This window comes from Ornithorhynchus anatinus, chromosome 3, assembly GCF_004115215.2.
Source record: "Ornithorhynchus anatinus isolate Pmale09 chromosome 3, mOrnAna1.pri.v4, whole genome shotgun sequence".
NCBI classification, from domain to species: domain Eukaryota; kingdom Metazoa; phylum Chordata; class Mammalia; order Monotremata; family Ornithorhynchidae; genus Ornithorhynchus; species Ornithorhynchus anatinus.
This window is the reverse complement of record NC_041730.1, coordinates 74,519,341-74,534,435: the sequence shown is the minus strand read 5'-3', so window position 1 is coordinate 74,534,435 and position 15,095 is coordinate 74,519,341. Positions and strand designations below refer to the sequence as shown.

Sequence of the window (15,095 nt, the reverse complement as noted above, 5' to 3'; positions counted from 1 at the left end):
CAGAAAAGTTGCTCCATTTAATCCTTCCATGCCCTGCTAGCCCCATTCCCTTAGGTTTCTTCTCTCCTCTCCCCACACCCAAGACTTGTTCTTCAGTTTGCAGTCCCCTTGCATCATCATCTGTTCTAAATCTATTTTTGTAACTTTTTCCCCCTTTCCGATGCAGTGGATAGTGCAACTGCAGCTGCTTCCATCACCCTGTCCCCATTCCCCAGAGCCACGAAGCCAGGGTGCAAGAACCACTCTAGATTTGGAAGCAGCATGTCCTAATGGAAAGAGCATGGGCCTGGGAGTCAGAGGACATGGGTTCTATTCCCGGCTTCACTGTGGTCCTGCAGTATATCCTTGGGCAACTTCTCTGTGCCTCAATTCACTTCTCTGCAAAGTGGGGATTCAATACCTGTTCTCCCTTTTACTTAGACTGTGAGTCCCATGTGGGACCTGATTATCTTGTATCAACTCCAGCGTTTAAAATGGTAATTGCCACATAGTGATCCCTTAATAAGTACTACAATTATTATTATCATGATTATTATTATTTTTAGCTCTGGGGCAGGACAGGGGGAAAGCAGGGGACAGAAAAGAGCAGTAGGGCTCAGAGGAGAAGGCCTAAAGCTGATGGGCGGGTTGGGGGGGAGAAGCAGATTTCTCAGTAGAAGGTACAAGGCCCTGCCTGCTTCCTCCTTTTCCTCTATCACCATTCTTTCTCCCCATCTCCTGCCTCGATCTGGCCTCACTTTCCCAGTTTGGTAGGTGCAAGGAGATGGGTCCTGGTAGTGATATCTGCTTAAGTGCTTAGTACAGTGCTAAGTGCTTAGTAGACAGTGCTCTGCACACAGTAAGTGCTCAATAAATACGAATGAATGAATCTGAAGCAGCAGGGTGGGTACCTGTGGAGAGGGAAATTGAAGATACAAGAGTAGGTTTGGAGTGGGGAGGGGCATGGGATGACTCAGAAAAAGAGGGAGTGCGTTCAGGATGTAGAAAGAGGGGTCAGAAAAGTAGTGTAATAGTATTTCCTAAGCCCTTATGGTGTTCAGAGCACTGGACTAATCACTGGGAGGGAATTCACAGAATTAGAATTAGATTTGGTCCTTGTCCCTCAGTGAAGTTCACAGTCAATTAACCAACCAGTTGGATTTATTGAGCACTTACTGTGTGCGGAACACTATACTAAGCACTTGGAAAGTACAATACAACCCAGTCAGCAGCCATGTTCCTTGTCCACAATGAGCTTTCAGTCTAGAGGGAGCTCTTTAATCTGAGGAAAGACCAAAAGTTATGGAATGCCAGCGAGGGGATGGGTTGGGTCTTACTTTATATAGCTTGAAAGGAGTGGGATCAAGTACGTAAATTCTGAGGCGTCTGGAGAAAAATGTGTGTCTCCCATTAGCAGCTTCTAGAAGCTAGGAGTACATAAATGACTGTCCCTATGCCAAGAAGTAAGCCGTTGTCCTTTTAATAGGTTCAAGAGATTGTGAGATCATTTAATTGTAAGGTTTGTATTTCATAGTTCCCATCTTCTAGAGACATTAGTGCGTGGTGAAACTAACCTAAGCAATTTCTACTTGGGTGTAGGGCCTTGGATTCAGCATCGTGGGAGGTCAAGATTCAGCCCGAGGAAGAATGGGGATTTTTGTTAAGACTATTTTCCCTACTGGAGCAGCTGCTGCTGATGGAAGACTCAAAGAAGGTATGAGAAAGAATCACAGACTTTATACTGAACCATAGTGAAAATGGGATTTTTGAATCCAGAGGAAGCTAGAGACAAAGTGGAGTAGCTTCCTGGCTGCATCTCTTCTGTCCATTAGGAAAGTAGCCACAACCCTTACTGTGGAATTTCCTAAGGGGTAGAAGAATGTAACTCAGAAGCAGAGTGGAAGGAGCACAGTCAGAGGATCTAGGTACTAATTCTGGCTCCGCCATGTGCATGCTCTGTGACCTTAGACAAGTCACTCAACTTCTCTGTTCCTCAGGTTCTTCATCTGCAAAGTGGGAATTCAATACCTGTCCTCCTTCCTTCTTAAACTGTGAGCCCAATGTAGCACCTGATTGTTGTGTATCTACCCCAGTGCTTAATATAGTGTTTGACACATAGTAAGTGCTTAAAAATGCCATTAGTATTATTATTATCTTTATAGAGAACATCTCTAAAGAACAATTAGGGACTCTAATCTCAGATATGAAATTTGGCTGCTGAAAATCAACTTTTACAGCTGCACACACAGGACCTGATTTGGGTTTACTGAAGCAAATAGCCATTACTGGTGAAGTCCTAGCATTGTTAGGCAGAAAGAAATCCTCAGAAGTCACCTAGGCCTTCCCCTTGCTGCCACTGGGCCTGAGAGGGTTGATCCAAGTATTAACAATCTATTAATCACAGTCATGTGTTTGTAGAATGAAATTCACAGGAAGGTATCATGTCCCAGTGGAAAAGCACAGCTCTACCACTGGCCTGTTGTATGACCTTGAGCCAGTCACTTAATCTCTCCGGGCTTCATTGCCCTCATCTGTAAAATGGGGATAATATACCTTTTTCGTCCTCATTGCCCCATCTATTTCCCCCTCCTCTGCCACCCATCTCCTTCCTCCTCCCCCCCTCCACCATCTTCCTTCTCTCCCTATTGTTTTTCAAGAAAAAGAAATTGATAGGAGGGAGGGGCAAAGAAGGAGAGAGTTGATATTTTTTCAGCCAAAGAAATTCCTAAACCAACTCATTGCTCTCCCTCCAGGATACTGCTGATTGAAAACTGGTATAGTCACTTGCTGCTTTCCACCCCAAGTACTGGCAGTACAAATGTGTTTATCACAAAAACTACTCTTTCTTACCCTGTTCCTCAGTTATTCTCACTACCTTTTGTAGAGAAGCACAAGATGTAAAATCCATGCAAGCAGTCACTAATTGTTGTTCTCCTTCACAGGCCAAAACGTAACGCTAATATTACCTGGCAATTCTTCATCTATTAATGTTGTAATTTATTGTGCATGTATATGCCAAGGGAAACATGATAAAGAGGGTGGCCTAGTGGATAGAGCATGGGCCTGGGAGTCAGAAGGACCTGGGTTCTAATCCCAACTCCTCCACTTGCCTGGGGAAAGTTACTTAACTTCTCTGTGCCTAAATTACCTCATCTGTAAAATGGGTATAAGATTTTTGAGCTCCACATGGGACATGGACTGTGTCCAGCCTGATTAGCTTGTATCTACTCTAGTGCTTAGGTTGGTGCCTGGTGCATAGTGAGTGCTTAACAAATACCATGAAAAAAGGAAAGGGTCTGTAGCTCATCATCACCTACTCTTTTACATTCTTCCTGCTACTGCTAATCACCCACTAAGGGCCTGGAAGAGGATGAAGGCAGGTGCTAACCTACTTAATCCCAGTGGAGCCCCCAGTGGCAGTGGTGATCTGAGAGTACTGGGTGCTGGTGACAATGAGCTTCAGGAATTCACCAGAGAACACAGTAGAGAAAGATGAATACAGACAAAAGCTGAGGCTTAGAGTAGCCATGACAACCAAACATGGTGTAGTGTATAGAACATGGACCTGGGAATCAGAAGATCACTGTTTCTAATCCTGGCTCCACCACTTATGTGCTGTTTGATCCTGGGCAAATCACTACACTTCTCTGTGCCTCAGTTACCTCATCTGTAAAATGGGGATTGAGACTGTGAGCCCCACTTGGGAAAGGACTGTGTCCAACCTGATTTGCTTGTATCCACCACAGTGCCCTGCACATAGTAAGTGTTTAATGAATTCCAGAATTATTATTATTATTAGATAGAGGCATAGTCAGATGGAGAAAAAATTGTTAACTCACTTGCCTCATTAGAAGCTCCCTGAGGGCATGGTTAGTGTCTATCTCTATTCTAGCATCCTCTCTCAGTCACTTAGCACAGTAGTATGAACACCATAAGCTCAGTAAATATCACTGATTGATTGATTAATTCACCTCATATTGTGAGCCCCAGGTGGGATAGAGATTGGATCTGAGTGCTCAGTACAGTGCTTTGCATGCAGTAAGTGCTCAATAAATCTGAATGAATGAATGAATGAATGAATGAATGAATAGGAGTAGCAGAGCCCAGAGCAGCTCTTATTCATTCATTCAATAGTACTTATTGAGTGCTTACTATGTGCAGAGCATTGTACTAAGCGCTTGGAATGGACAATTTGGCAACAGAGACAATCCCTGCCCATTGACGGGCTTACAGTCTAATCAGGGGAGACAGACAAAAACAAGACAACTTAATAGCAATAAATAGAATCAAGGGGATGTACACCTCATTAACAAAATGGAGTTATAAAAATATATATAAATGAGCACAGTGCTGAGGGGAGGGGAAGGGAGAGGGGGAGGAGCAGAGGGAAAGGGAGGAAGGGGGCTTAGCTGAGGGGAGGTGAAGGGGGGGCAGAGAGGCAGCAGAGGGAGCAGAGGGAAAAGGGGAAGCTCAGTCTGGGAAGGACTCTTGGAGGAGGTGTGCTCTCAGTAGGGCTTTGAAGAGGGGAAGAGAGTTAATTTGGCGGAGGTGAGGAGGGAGGGCACTCCAGGACAGCGGGAGGGCGTGGCCAGTGGTGGGCGGCAGGATAGGCGAGAACGGGGGACGGTGAGGAGGTGGGTGGCAGAGGAGCGGAGCGTGCAGGGTGGGCAATAGAAAGAAGGGAGGAGAGGTAAGAAGGGGCAAGATGATGGAGAGCCTTGAAGCCTAGAGTGAGATTGGATAAGAGTGGATAAGAATTGGGAGAACTGATTGAGTGCTTTAAAAAGTCATTAGTCAGTAGTATTTGGTTGCTATGAAGTGAATGTCAGAACCAGTGCAAAACCACCTCCTCTGATGTTGTACATGTGAGAGCCATTAGGAGGTCTGGTTTGGGCCCCATCTTAGTAATGTTCTAAGTTGTGACCACTTAGAAGGGTCAGGAGTTGGTGGTCATTCCTGCTACCCTGAAATGCCCACTTACCTCGCTTAACATCTGAAGCCAGCCTTGTGTGTGCAGGATGACTTCAAGTTAAGAATGCATTTCTGCCTTTTGAAAACCAAAATTAACATTTAGTTCCAGGCCCCTATCAGAGCATGAATCCTACTTTGACGCCAAGAGATTCTTACTATAGGAATGAATTAGATGTTCCAAACTATCTTCAAAAATTCAATAAACATTCAGAAGAGCAGTAGCTTCAAGGCCTAGAATGTTAAATAGACTAGCACTTTGCAATGTGGAAAGAGTTAGCTAGAGATGTTTCTTTCCAAAAACTACTGAAGCATGTTCTCACAACGAGACATAACCAACATAATACCTTCATGGCAAAATATTATTTATTCAGTTCTCTTAGAAGAAAAATGATCTCCCTGTTTGTATTTTTGTCTTTAGTTTCAGAAAATATCTGACTATAGAAGAGCAGGTTTATAATTGATATGTTATCTTTTTGTTCAGGAGTTTGAAATGTATCTTATGAAAGATGGAAGTCAAGAGTAGACAAGCGAAAGTGGAATCAATTAATAGGAATAGCTTGGGGCCTTTGGTTTCCTTAAGAAATCACACATTCTTCATTACGTATGTTTAGGAGCACATTGATTATTAGGAATTCAAACCAGGGCCATGGCTTTAAAATTCCACAATGAGATATTTAGGAAACACAGTATATAGTGAGAGGCAGCAATACCTACGATTTCCACCCTTGTCTCATACCATATCCTGGCCTTGGAAATAGCTACTTGCCTTGTCCTGTAAAGTGAATGATAATTGAATTTATGCTGGATATTTAAGAAAGGGTCCTTTTAACATTCATTGTTCAAACAACCATGCTACAAAAATTCCAGAACTGTGTCATGCATTAATTTCTGACAGAGCCCAGGATCCATTAGCCCTACCTTATATTACATCCAGTCACTGCAGGGAAATCAATTCCCTCCCCACCCTTTCTTCCCATTCCTCCATGTACTAATCAGGGACTTGAAGTGCTCACCTTCAGGCCTGCCCAGATGGAGATACCAGAAGCAACTGGACTCCATTTTCCAGGAAACAAAGGAGAGATGAAGGTATGTGTTGGGAGGGGACAGAGAGGTGGAATCTGGGTCAGACCACACTGCAGGGTAGCCCCTCCATTTTCTGTTTGACCCTTCTTCAGTTCTGCTTCAGCTCAAGTGGAGATACCCCACTCAGGTGTTCCCACCTTCCCCCCTTTTCCACTACTTCTCCTGCCATTCCCCACCACTTTCCAGTATGCCCATTGTAGCCCTCTGCCTGTTCAGCTGCAACTGTAGTGCCTCCCCAGCATCTGCTAACTGCTCAAATCATGGTTACTAAGTCATAACTACTATCCTGACCCCACCGAAAGCCCATCACAAAACAAAGCCCAATTGAATGTTCTTTCCCAGCCCTGTACCAGATAGACCGATGGCCTCTGTCACCACCTTTGTATCCATTGCACCCCTGTATCCTACTTGTAATAATAATAATAATAAGTATATTATTAAGCACTTACTATGTGCCAAACATGGGGATAAATACAAAATAATCAGTTAGGACACAGTTCCTGTCCCATAGAGGGTTCATGTTATAAGAAAGAAAGAGAGAACAGGTCATTTAATCCCAGTTTGACACATGAGAAAACTCAGGTTTAGAGATATTAAGTGACTTACCCAAGATCACAGAGCAGGCAAATAGTGTGGCTGGGATTAGAAACCAGATCCTTGGACTCCCAGCCCCATGCTCTTTCCACCAAGTCACACAGTTTAGCCCCACCTCTCCTGCAAGTAGAGGCAGAACTAGATAGAGATTGGAACAACAACTGTTGCTATGCGTGTGGTGTCTGCCAAAATCACCACCGGTCTCCCCCTTTCCCTTCCCATTTCTGGGTGAGGAAGGGGCTAGGTCTGGAAGATAGGAAGGGGTGAAACAACAAAATAAAAGCATTGGAAAGTGGGGGTGGGGAGTGGTGGAGGAGGAGGAGGCTAAGTATGGGTTCCAGGAGCACAGGAAAGTCCCTAGGAACAAGTGAGTGTCGGGGGAGGGGGATTTACAGCCCCATTTTTACACTGTAGGAGGCTGTCATCAATGTCAGGGTTGCTTCTAGGATGGAACCTACAAATTGCATTTAAACCTGTGGGAAATCTTGTTCCACAAATCGGACTTTCACAAAATATCTGGGTTTTTGAGGAACATTTCAAGTACCTACTGTGGGCCATTCCCCGCTTAACCTTGTGTGGGGGCTGCAAATTATTTATTCCTATTACAAAGCTGCTATAGCCTTCATGTGATGTAAACTCATTATGGGCAGGGAATATCTGCTAATTCTGTTGCATTGTAGTCTCCCAAGCTCTTAGTACAGTGCTCTGCACATATTAAGCACACACTAAATACCACTAATGAAATGATTTGTGCTGCTATAAATGCAAATTAAGACAGCAGCATGATTGAATTCAGATAAATTGCCACTTCACCGTAATGTCTGTTTGCAATCGCTCCTCAGTGCTTAGTTCAAGGTGCTCTCCATTTGATCACACACTTCATGTTTGTGTGAGAAGTAGGGCCAAGGTCAGGACCAGCCACAAGATGCTAGTTGGGCATCAATCCTGGCAAGTAGATCCTATGCAGCTGCCTCAGAAATTCTGATGAATTGGAGAATGTTCAGGGACTTTCATGCTGATTTTTGGATCAAGATGTACATGGGAGTGTCAAAGAGAGAGTAGATGGGAGTTCACAGTTGTCTCCTTCTTAGAAGTACACAATAGGCTTTAAAATTAATGACTAAGTGCCTGGAAATTCCATCAATAATTATATGGGTATAAATGGGAGTTTCCGGGAGGTAGATTTGCCATTCATCCTCGATCTTCCTTATCTACCATAGTGTTCCATTATTCTCTACATCATAGTGAATCATCATCATCCTTTTGAATAGTTTTTCTTATATAGAGTGGTGGTATGACAGGAATGATAAGCTTTCAATGCCCAGGGGTTTTGTTGTTTGGTATTGAAGGAGATTTTGCATATGCACTTAAGCTTCAGAGTAGAACGGCCACTGACAATCTTGGAATTGGCATCAGAGTGAAACGTATAATGTTTTCAGTAGTTTCTATTAATCGGAGATCAGAGTTCAGACTTGCCATTGAAGAAGGTTCAGTGTCATTAATTCTCCATTTTATTATACTTCCAGGAGCTTGGACTAATGAAAATAAATTGGAACAATAAAAGTCTTTTTATGAAGTAATAAATCTAGGACCTTATGGTAGTCCATTACTGTACCACTGACCAGGCACAGTACTGTGTAACATGGCTGAATGCCAACTTGTTTTTGCCTTTCATTATTAGGGGATGAAATTTTAGATGTCAATGGAGAATCTCTACAGGGGCTGACCCACCAGGAGGCCATCCAAACCTTTAAGGTAACCAGATTACAATAAGAAAAGCCATAACCTATGTAACATATTTGTTTCACTGTCATAGAATATAACATAAGAAAAATCATTACTGGATTAGACCGATGGTCCATCCAGACCTATGGTCTATCACCAACAATAGTGATGGGAGAATGAAGGAACTAGGCGATGCTTGCTTTCTTTGACATCTTTTCTAACGGTAGAGGATGTACTCTCTGACTTATCTAACTCCTCTCTACCAATCCTTTGGTGACCAATGTAGTGCATCATTTAATCCAGTCCCTGTTTAAACCTGCTGGTAATTTTGACCCACATTTCTTGAATAAGAAGAGTCATTATTTCCAGTTTCACTGAAATATGGTGTTTGACAGTTTTTCATTGAGGATCATTGAACAGTCTACTGTTCTCGTTTCCACAGCAACTCAAGAAAGGAGTTATAACCCTAACAGTACGCACACGGTTACGTAGCCCAAGCCTTACCCCATGTCCAACGCCTACATTACTGAGCCGATCCAGCTCTCCGAACTCCATTGCTAGTGGGGGAGCTCCTTTACCTGGCAACGATGAAGGGGATTCCTCCTCTCTGGGTCGCAAGGGTCCGGGACCCAAGGACAGAATCATCATGGAAGTCACTCTCCACAAAGGTGATATGTGCTGTTGCTCACTCGGTAATGTTGTTTTGAAAAGTGTTAGCCATTTTTTTTCTGCTCCCTCATGAGTTCCCTGTGAATAGACAGACTTCCATAATCCTGGTGTCACAGTAAAGTGACAAAGTGGCATCCACGCAGCAGATCTATCAACACATCATATCCAAATAAATCCAAGTCCCAAAGATGAGACATAAGTAGTATGATAAAGCTAGTCTCTCAGACTTTTGTAACCTTACCAGATGTGGTATAGTATTGTGATTTTTTTGATGCAAAAGACCCTCTGTAGCTCCTTTTTAATGTAAAGGGAGGAATTTTTTATTTGGTTTGTTTTCAAGATGGAGCCGACTTTAAAACATGGTAATGAGAGGGACAGGGACATCTTGGATCATTGAGATCTAGGGATTATCTATGGATTACAATTTAGTTTTAGTTTCAGGTTTCTGAACCACCAAACTTTTTATTGGCACTATTAAGAGGGAGCAAAACGTTCAAATTTGAGTTCCACTACCTCTCCAGCAAGTCCGAAAGTTGTATTGAGCACCTACTGTGTGCCGAGTGCCCCAAATTTTGGTGGATAGTCCAACAAAAGTAAATTGGCTGCCAGTGTAGAGAGAAAGAAGAGAAACAAGGGGCCTTTGTAATTCATTCCCTGAATAATGGGAATTTAACTGTGTAGAGAACTAATCCACAGGCGTCCCCTGGTCCCACTGTGACCTCCCTTGGAACTCTTCTCTGTAGAAAGTAAGCTGCTGGAAATGAGCATCACTTAATATTCTCATTGAAACTTCCTCTTCTTCTTCTTCTTCAAAGTGCCATATAGGAATCCCACTGAGAACAAGTGATTATTGGTGAAAGGGGAATTTGCTCTATGTCCACATGTGTGAGAGTGATGTCGCTTTATCTCTGAAAGGGTAAAACTTTTGTCTGTATCTTTTTTCCCCCTTTTTCCTGCATCCTACAGAACCAGGGGTCGGATTAGGCATTGGGGCCTGCTGCCTGACGCTGGAAAATAGCTCTCCAGGTATCTACATTCACAGCCTCGCCCCAGGATCAGTGGCTAAGATGGACAGTAGATTAAGGTTAGTTGTAAATGGAAAATAAACAATATTCCAGGGCAGGTTTAAGAACATTAGAGGTTTGGCTTTTTGCTTCAGACACAGTTCTCTTAGAATAATTGCCAGAATGTGGAATAGATTCCACTTTGCGATGAGCCATTGAAATGTTTCTTTGGTGGAATGTCTGTGAAAATAATTATAAAGAAAATTCTCTTTTTTTGTGGAAAACATTCCAGATTCTTGGCTTTAAAAACTAAATCTGAAGTTTTAATGTATCTGGAATTTCTATAGATAAATTTTAATTAGGGAGATTTGAATCAGGGAAGCAGTGTGGCCTAGTGGAAAGAACACAGGTCTGAAAGTCAGAGGACCTGGGTTCTATTCCCAGATCTGCCACCTGCTTACTGTGTTACCTTGGACAAGTCACTTAACTTCTCTGTGCCTCAGTTTCCTCATCTGTAAAAAAGGGATTAAATATCTGTTCACCCTCCTCCTTACACTTCAAGCCCCATGAGGAACAGGGACTGTGCCTGAGCCGATTATCAGGTATCTACCCTAGCACTTCGTATGGTGTGTGCCACAGAGTAAGAACTCAACAAATGCCACCGTTGTTATTATTCAGGTGGTTGAATTTCAGGGAAATAAGCCACCAATTGCAGTTTCAGGAAGAGGAAGACCCTGTGTTTGGAGAAGGACCAGCTCTGGCCACCCTTTCCAGGAAGCAGTAGCTGCTTCTGTCAGCTGCCCTGCTAAGGTGCTGTCAATGCTCCTTTAGAAGCAGAATGGCACAGTGGATAGAGCATGGGCATGGGAGTCAGAAGGTCATGGGTTCTCATCCTGACTCTGCCACTTGTCTGCTGTGTGTCCCTGGGCAAGTCACTTCACTTCTCTTTGCCTCGGTTGCCTCATCTGTAAATGGGGATTGAGACTATGAGCCCCACATGGGACAGGGACTGTATCCAACCCAATTTGTCTGTATCCACCCAGCTCTGAGTGCAGTGCCTGGCACATACTAAGCACTCAACAAATACCACAATTATTTTATCATTATTATTACTATTATTATTAGAAGAATGTTGGAGATGAGAGAATGGGCAGTTGAACAAGTAGGCACCAAGGTGACCACTGCATAGTAATGGGAGAACTAGAAGCAGCAGCATCATCAGTGGGTGTGCCTGGCCTAGCCAGTCCCTCCCAATACAGAAGGCCCCTCTTTGCTTCCACTTGTAACACCCCACCATCCCCACTGGCCTCTAGCTTGTACTTTCCCAGAGAGCAAGAATCCTTCTGTTTGTATGTTCTGGGTTCCATTCCACCCTATAACCATCTTAATCCTTTGCACATCCTCTGAAAGAGGGACATTGAGAATACGGTTGAAGTCACTAAGATTTCTAGGTGAAATGTACATAATATTTGGCCAAGCATCTTCAATTTGTGTGTAACTTGGACATAAAGCTATGCCAGGGCACCAATACAGTATCAATTGAATGGTCTGAAAATGCATGTAGTCCTGCTGGTTGAGAAGCTCTTCAGGCTTTTGTTAAAGATGTGATAATTATGTAGTATTTTTAGCTAATGGAGAGAGCTGGATTCTACTGACTCCATTGCTTGGCACTGCTACACATGCATACACACATTCCCATTCCATACATTCATGCATTTCTAACTATTTTTCATATATAAATAGCTCCCAAAAATGCGGTAGAAAATTTAGGCTCTCTGGCACAACATTCAAGCATGTTATGTCTCTACATGCTATTACAAAGCCATGCCCTTCAGGGTGGTTGCAAAGCATTACATCTGGATTATCTCTTTCAATATTTCCATTATTCTTATTTTTGTCTTGGATTATGTGGTCAAGATGGCTGTTTGATATCAACCTGTGCCTAGTTAACCTATTAATTATGGTATTTGTTAAGCACTTACCATGTGCCAACTATAGTTCTAAACACTGAGGTAGATACAAGTTAATCAGGTTGGTCACAGTCCCTGCCCTAAATGGGTCTCACAGTCGCAGTATGAAGGAGAATGGGTATTTAATCCACATTTTCCAGGTGAAGAAACTGAGGGACAAAGAAGTAAAGTGACTTGCCCAAGGTCACACAACAGAGAAGAGGTGAAGCCAGGATTAGAATCCAGGTCCTCTGACGCCCAGGCATTTTCCAGTAGGTTGTGCTGCTTCCCATGCTGCTTTTTATGCTGCTGACCTATTCTGATTTATGCCTGACTGTGATTTTTGAATGATGTGTGTGTGTGTGTGTTTCTGTTTATGTAGGAGTTAGAGCGGAGCTATACCCATCTAATATTAAAAACCTGACAAAACACTGAAAAAATGTACATTGCACAAAGTAGTGCATACATACAGTACCAGTACTTCATCCCTATTAACTGTATGAAACCAGAGCCGGATGTGGGTGGTTGAAGCACTCTGTACCTGCAGTAGCTATTTTGATTTGTGTTAACTAACTAGAGTAGATTTTGGATAATCAACACAGTGTATTCACACTTGAACAAGTGAAAATAAGCAACAAATTGCCCCAAAACTGCAGGAAAGGAAATGCTGTTGTAATAATTAAAGAAAATCCTTTAATGACATCCCAAGATGATATTTCTCTCTTGAATGATTCCATATGTGTACAGCCCACCAAATGAATATGCTTCATTCTTGACACAAAAGAGACTTTGTTTCATTATATTGACTTTTCTATAGCCAATAAATTGTAAAAATAGGCAACTCTCACTCAATTTCTCATTAGCTCAAATTTGAGGCAGGCTGATAAATTCTTCAGCTATTTCTTCTTAAAATGAGATTGAACTAAGCACTTCAAGATGGCAGGAAGAAGGCACCCAGCAGTGAGAATGGTTTTATCCTGATGCTTTGAAAGCAGCAGTGTAGATGGAGTGGTGTGCTGGTAGATTTGGATGTAGAATTGATTGTTTTTTGTGGTATTTGTTTGGCACTTACTTTGTGCCAGGCACTGTTCTAAGCTCAGTAGATACAAGATAATCAGGTGGACACAGTCCACGTCCCACATTGGGCTCACAGTGTTAATCCCCATTTTACAGGTGAAGTACCTGAGGCACAGAGAAGTGAAGCAACATGCCCAAGGTCACACGGCAGGCAAGTGGCAGAGTCAGGAGTAGAACCCAGGTCCTTCTGGCTCTCAGACCCATGATCTATCCAGTAGGCCATGCTGCTTTTCAGCCTGATTTGCTGCAAGATGGAGGTCAAAAGGTGAGGAATGTCAGGTGGAGATTTAAAAAAATTCGAAATTGTGAGAAGCAGCATGGCCTAGGGAATAGAACATGGATCTGGGAGTCAGAAGGACCTGGGTTCTAATCCTGACTCCCCCACTTGTCTGCTTGTGACCTTGGCAAAGCACTTCACTTCTCTAAGCCTCAGTTACCTTATCTGTGAGATGGGGATAAAGAATGTGAGCCCCAAGTGGGCCAGGGACTGTGTCCAACCCGATTTGCATGTATCCACCCCAGCGCTTAGTATAATGCCTGGCACATAGTAAGTGCTTTACAAATACTAAAATTATTACTATTTAGAAAAAATTTCAGAATGAAAAATTTCTGTCTGGCTGTTTTTGTCTCCGTAGCCGGGGTGACCAAATCTTGGAAGCAGATTCTGTTAGTCTCCGCCATGCTGCTTTAAGTGAAGCCTATGCCATTCTGAGTGAGTGTGGCCCAGGACCCGTTAGCCTCATCATCAGTCGCCACCCCAACCCAAAGGTGAAGTGTAATTTGGACTTTTTGTCTGTTGCTTTTCATGTCATCATTATAAAGTGATTGTAGGTAAAGTAATTTCCTGCTGGTTGCAAAATCCCAGATTATCCTAACAATTTCCCCACTAAAATTCATTCATTCTTTCAGTCATATTTATTGAATGCTTACTATGTGCAGAGCACTGTATTGTGTGCTTGGGAGAGTAAAGTACAACAATAAACAGACACATTCCCTGCCCACAAAGACCTTACAGTCTAAAGGGGGTGAGACAGACATCAATACAAATAAAGAAATTACAGGTATGCCTGTGTAAGTACTGTGGGACTGGGAGGGGGGAAGAATAAAGGGAGCAAGTTAGGGAAATGCAAAAAGGAGTGGGAGAAAAGGAAAGCGGGGGCTTAGTCTGGAAAGGCCTCTTGGAGGAGATATGCCTTCAAAAAGGCTTTGAAGGCGGGAAGAGCTGAAGGTAAAAATGGCTGATGGCCCTCTAGTTATTGCACCCACCTCTTTTCTCAGATGACACAATGGCTGTTTTGTTGGTGCTGTAGTATTTGGCATGTTCTTTTGGTTTTGAATCTAGGCAACTTCCCAGGGGAATACTCCTAACTGTGCACCTGCTGTTTCTGAGACTCATTCAGATCAGACTAACTGGGACAACTGTGAAGTTGAAGCAGGGGAAGGATATTAGCCAGTGTCTGGACCTTGGAAGTGCCTGTATCAGTGACCATACCGTAGCACTCCAGCACTCTGCACTGAACCACAGCTATTTGAATGGAGGCAGGGGTGATCTTGGGAGCTGAGAGCTCAAGACAGTAGCCAAGAAAAGAAAGAGTAGGCTTCAGTGACTGAGCAGTGAGGAAGAGACTGATATGTAAAATACGTTGGGTTGTGTGGTACTCTTCGGGGTACACACCAAGCATTAAATAAGGTGTATTTGTAAATACGCTTTTCTTCAGATTGGTGTCATATGACTTGTAGTCAATAGCTAACCCCTATTGGCTCTCAAGAAAAGGTTTCTGTGGAACAGGACGAGTGACTGTTCCATGAGAGGAATGGTAATTAATCAAGCAAGATGGCAAATCGAAGCCATACATATTGCAGTAGTTGTGTTATGTGGTTAGAATTTAAATGGAATGAATTTTTCAATGGATCCGACCCAGTGAGTTACTTTGCAGTTTTATCCATTTATGTGTGAATGTCTATAATCACAGCAGTGCCATGTTCTTTTAGGATGAGAAATCACTTTATAAATTGACAGGCATCCATTTCAATACAGTCAAGA

At 42.9% G+C, this 15,095-nt stretch overlaps 1 protein-coding gene across 4 annotated transcripts in view; it reads left to right on the top strand.

Annotated features, from left to right (window-relative positions):
- Nucleotides 1-15,095, top strand: part of PDZD2 (PDZ domain containing 2) — a 312,563-nt gene that overhangs the window by 246,984 nt on the left and 50,484 nt on the right. For all 4 annotated transcript variants that reach the window (XR_003757843.2, XM_029060011.2, XM_029060012.2 and 1 more), the window contains 5 exons: nt 1,579-1,693; nt 8,309-8,382; nt 8,795-9,020; nt 9,988-10,105; nt 13,687-13,819. Coding sequence is in view for 3 of the 4 variants with exons in the window: in XM_029060011.2 (XP_028915844.1) it covers nt 1,579-1,693; nt 8,309-8,382; nt 8,795-9,020; nt 9,988-10,105; nt 13,687-13,819 (666 nt within the window). In the remaining variant the exon portion in view is untranslated. The remainder of the gene's footprint in view (nt 1-1,578; nt 1,694-8,308; nt 8,383-8,794; nt 9,021-9,987; nt 10,106-13,686; nt 13,820-15,095) is intronic.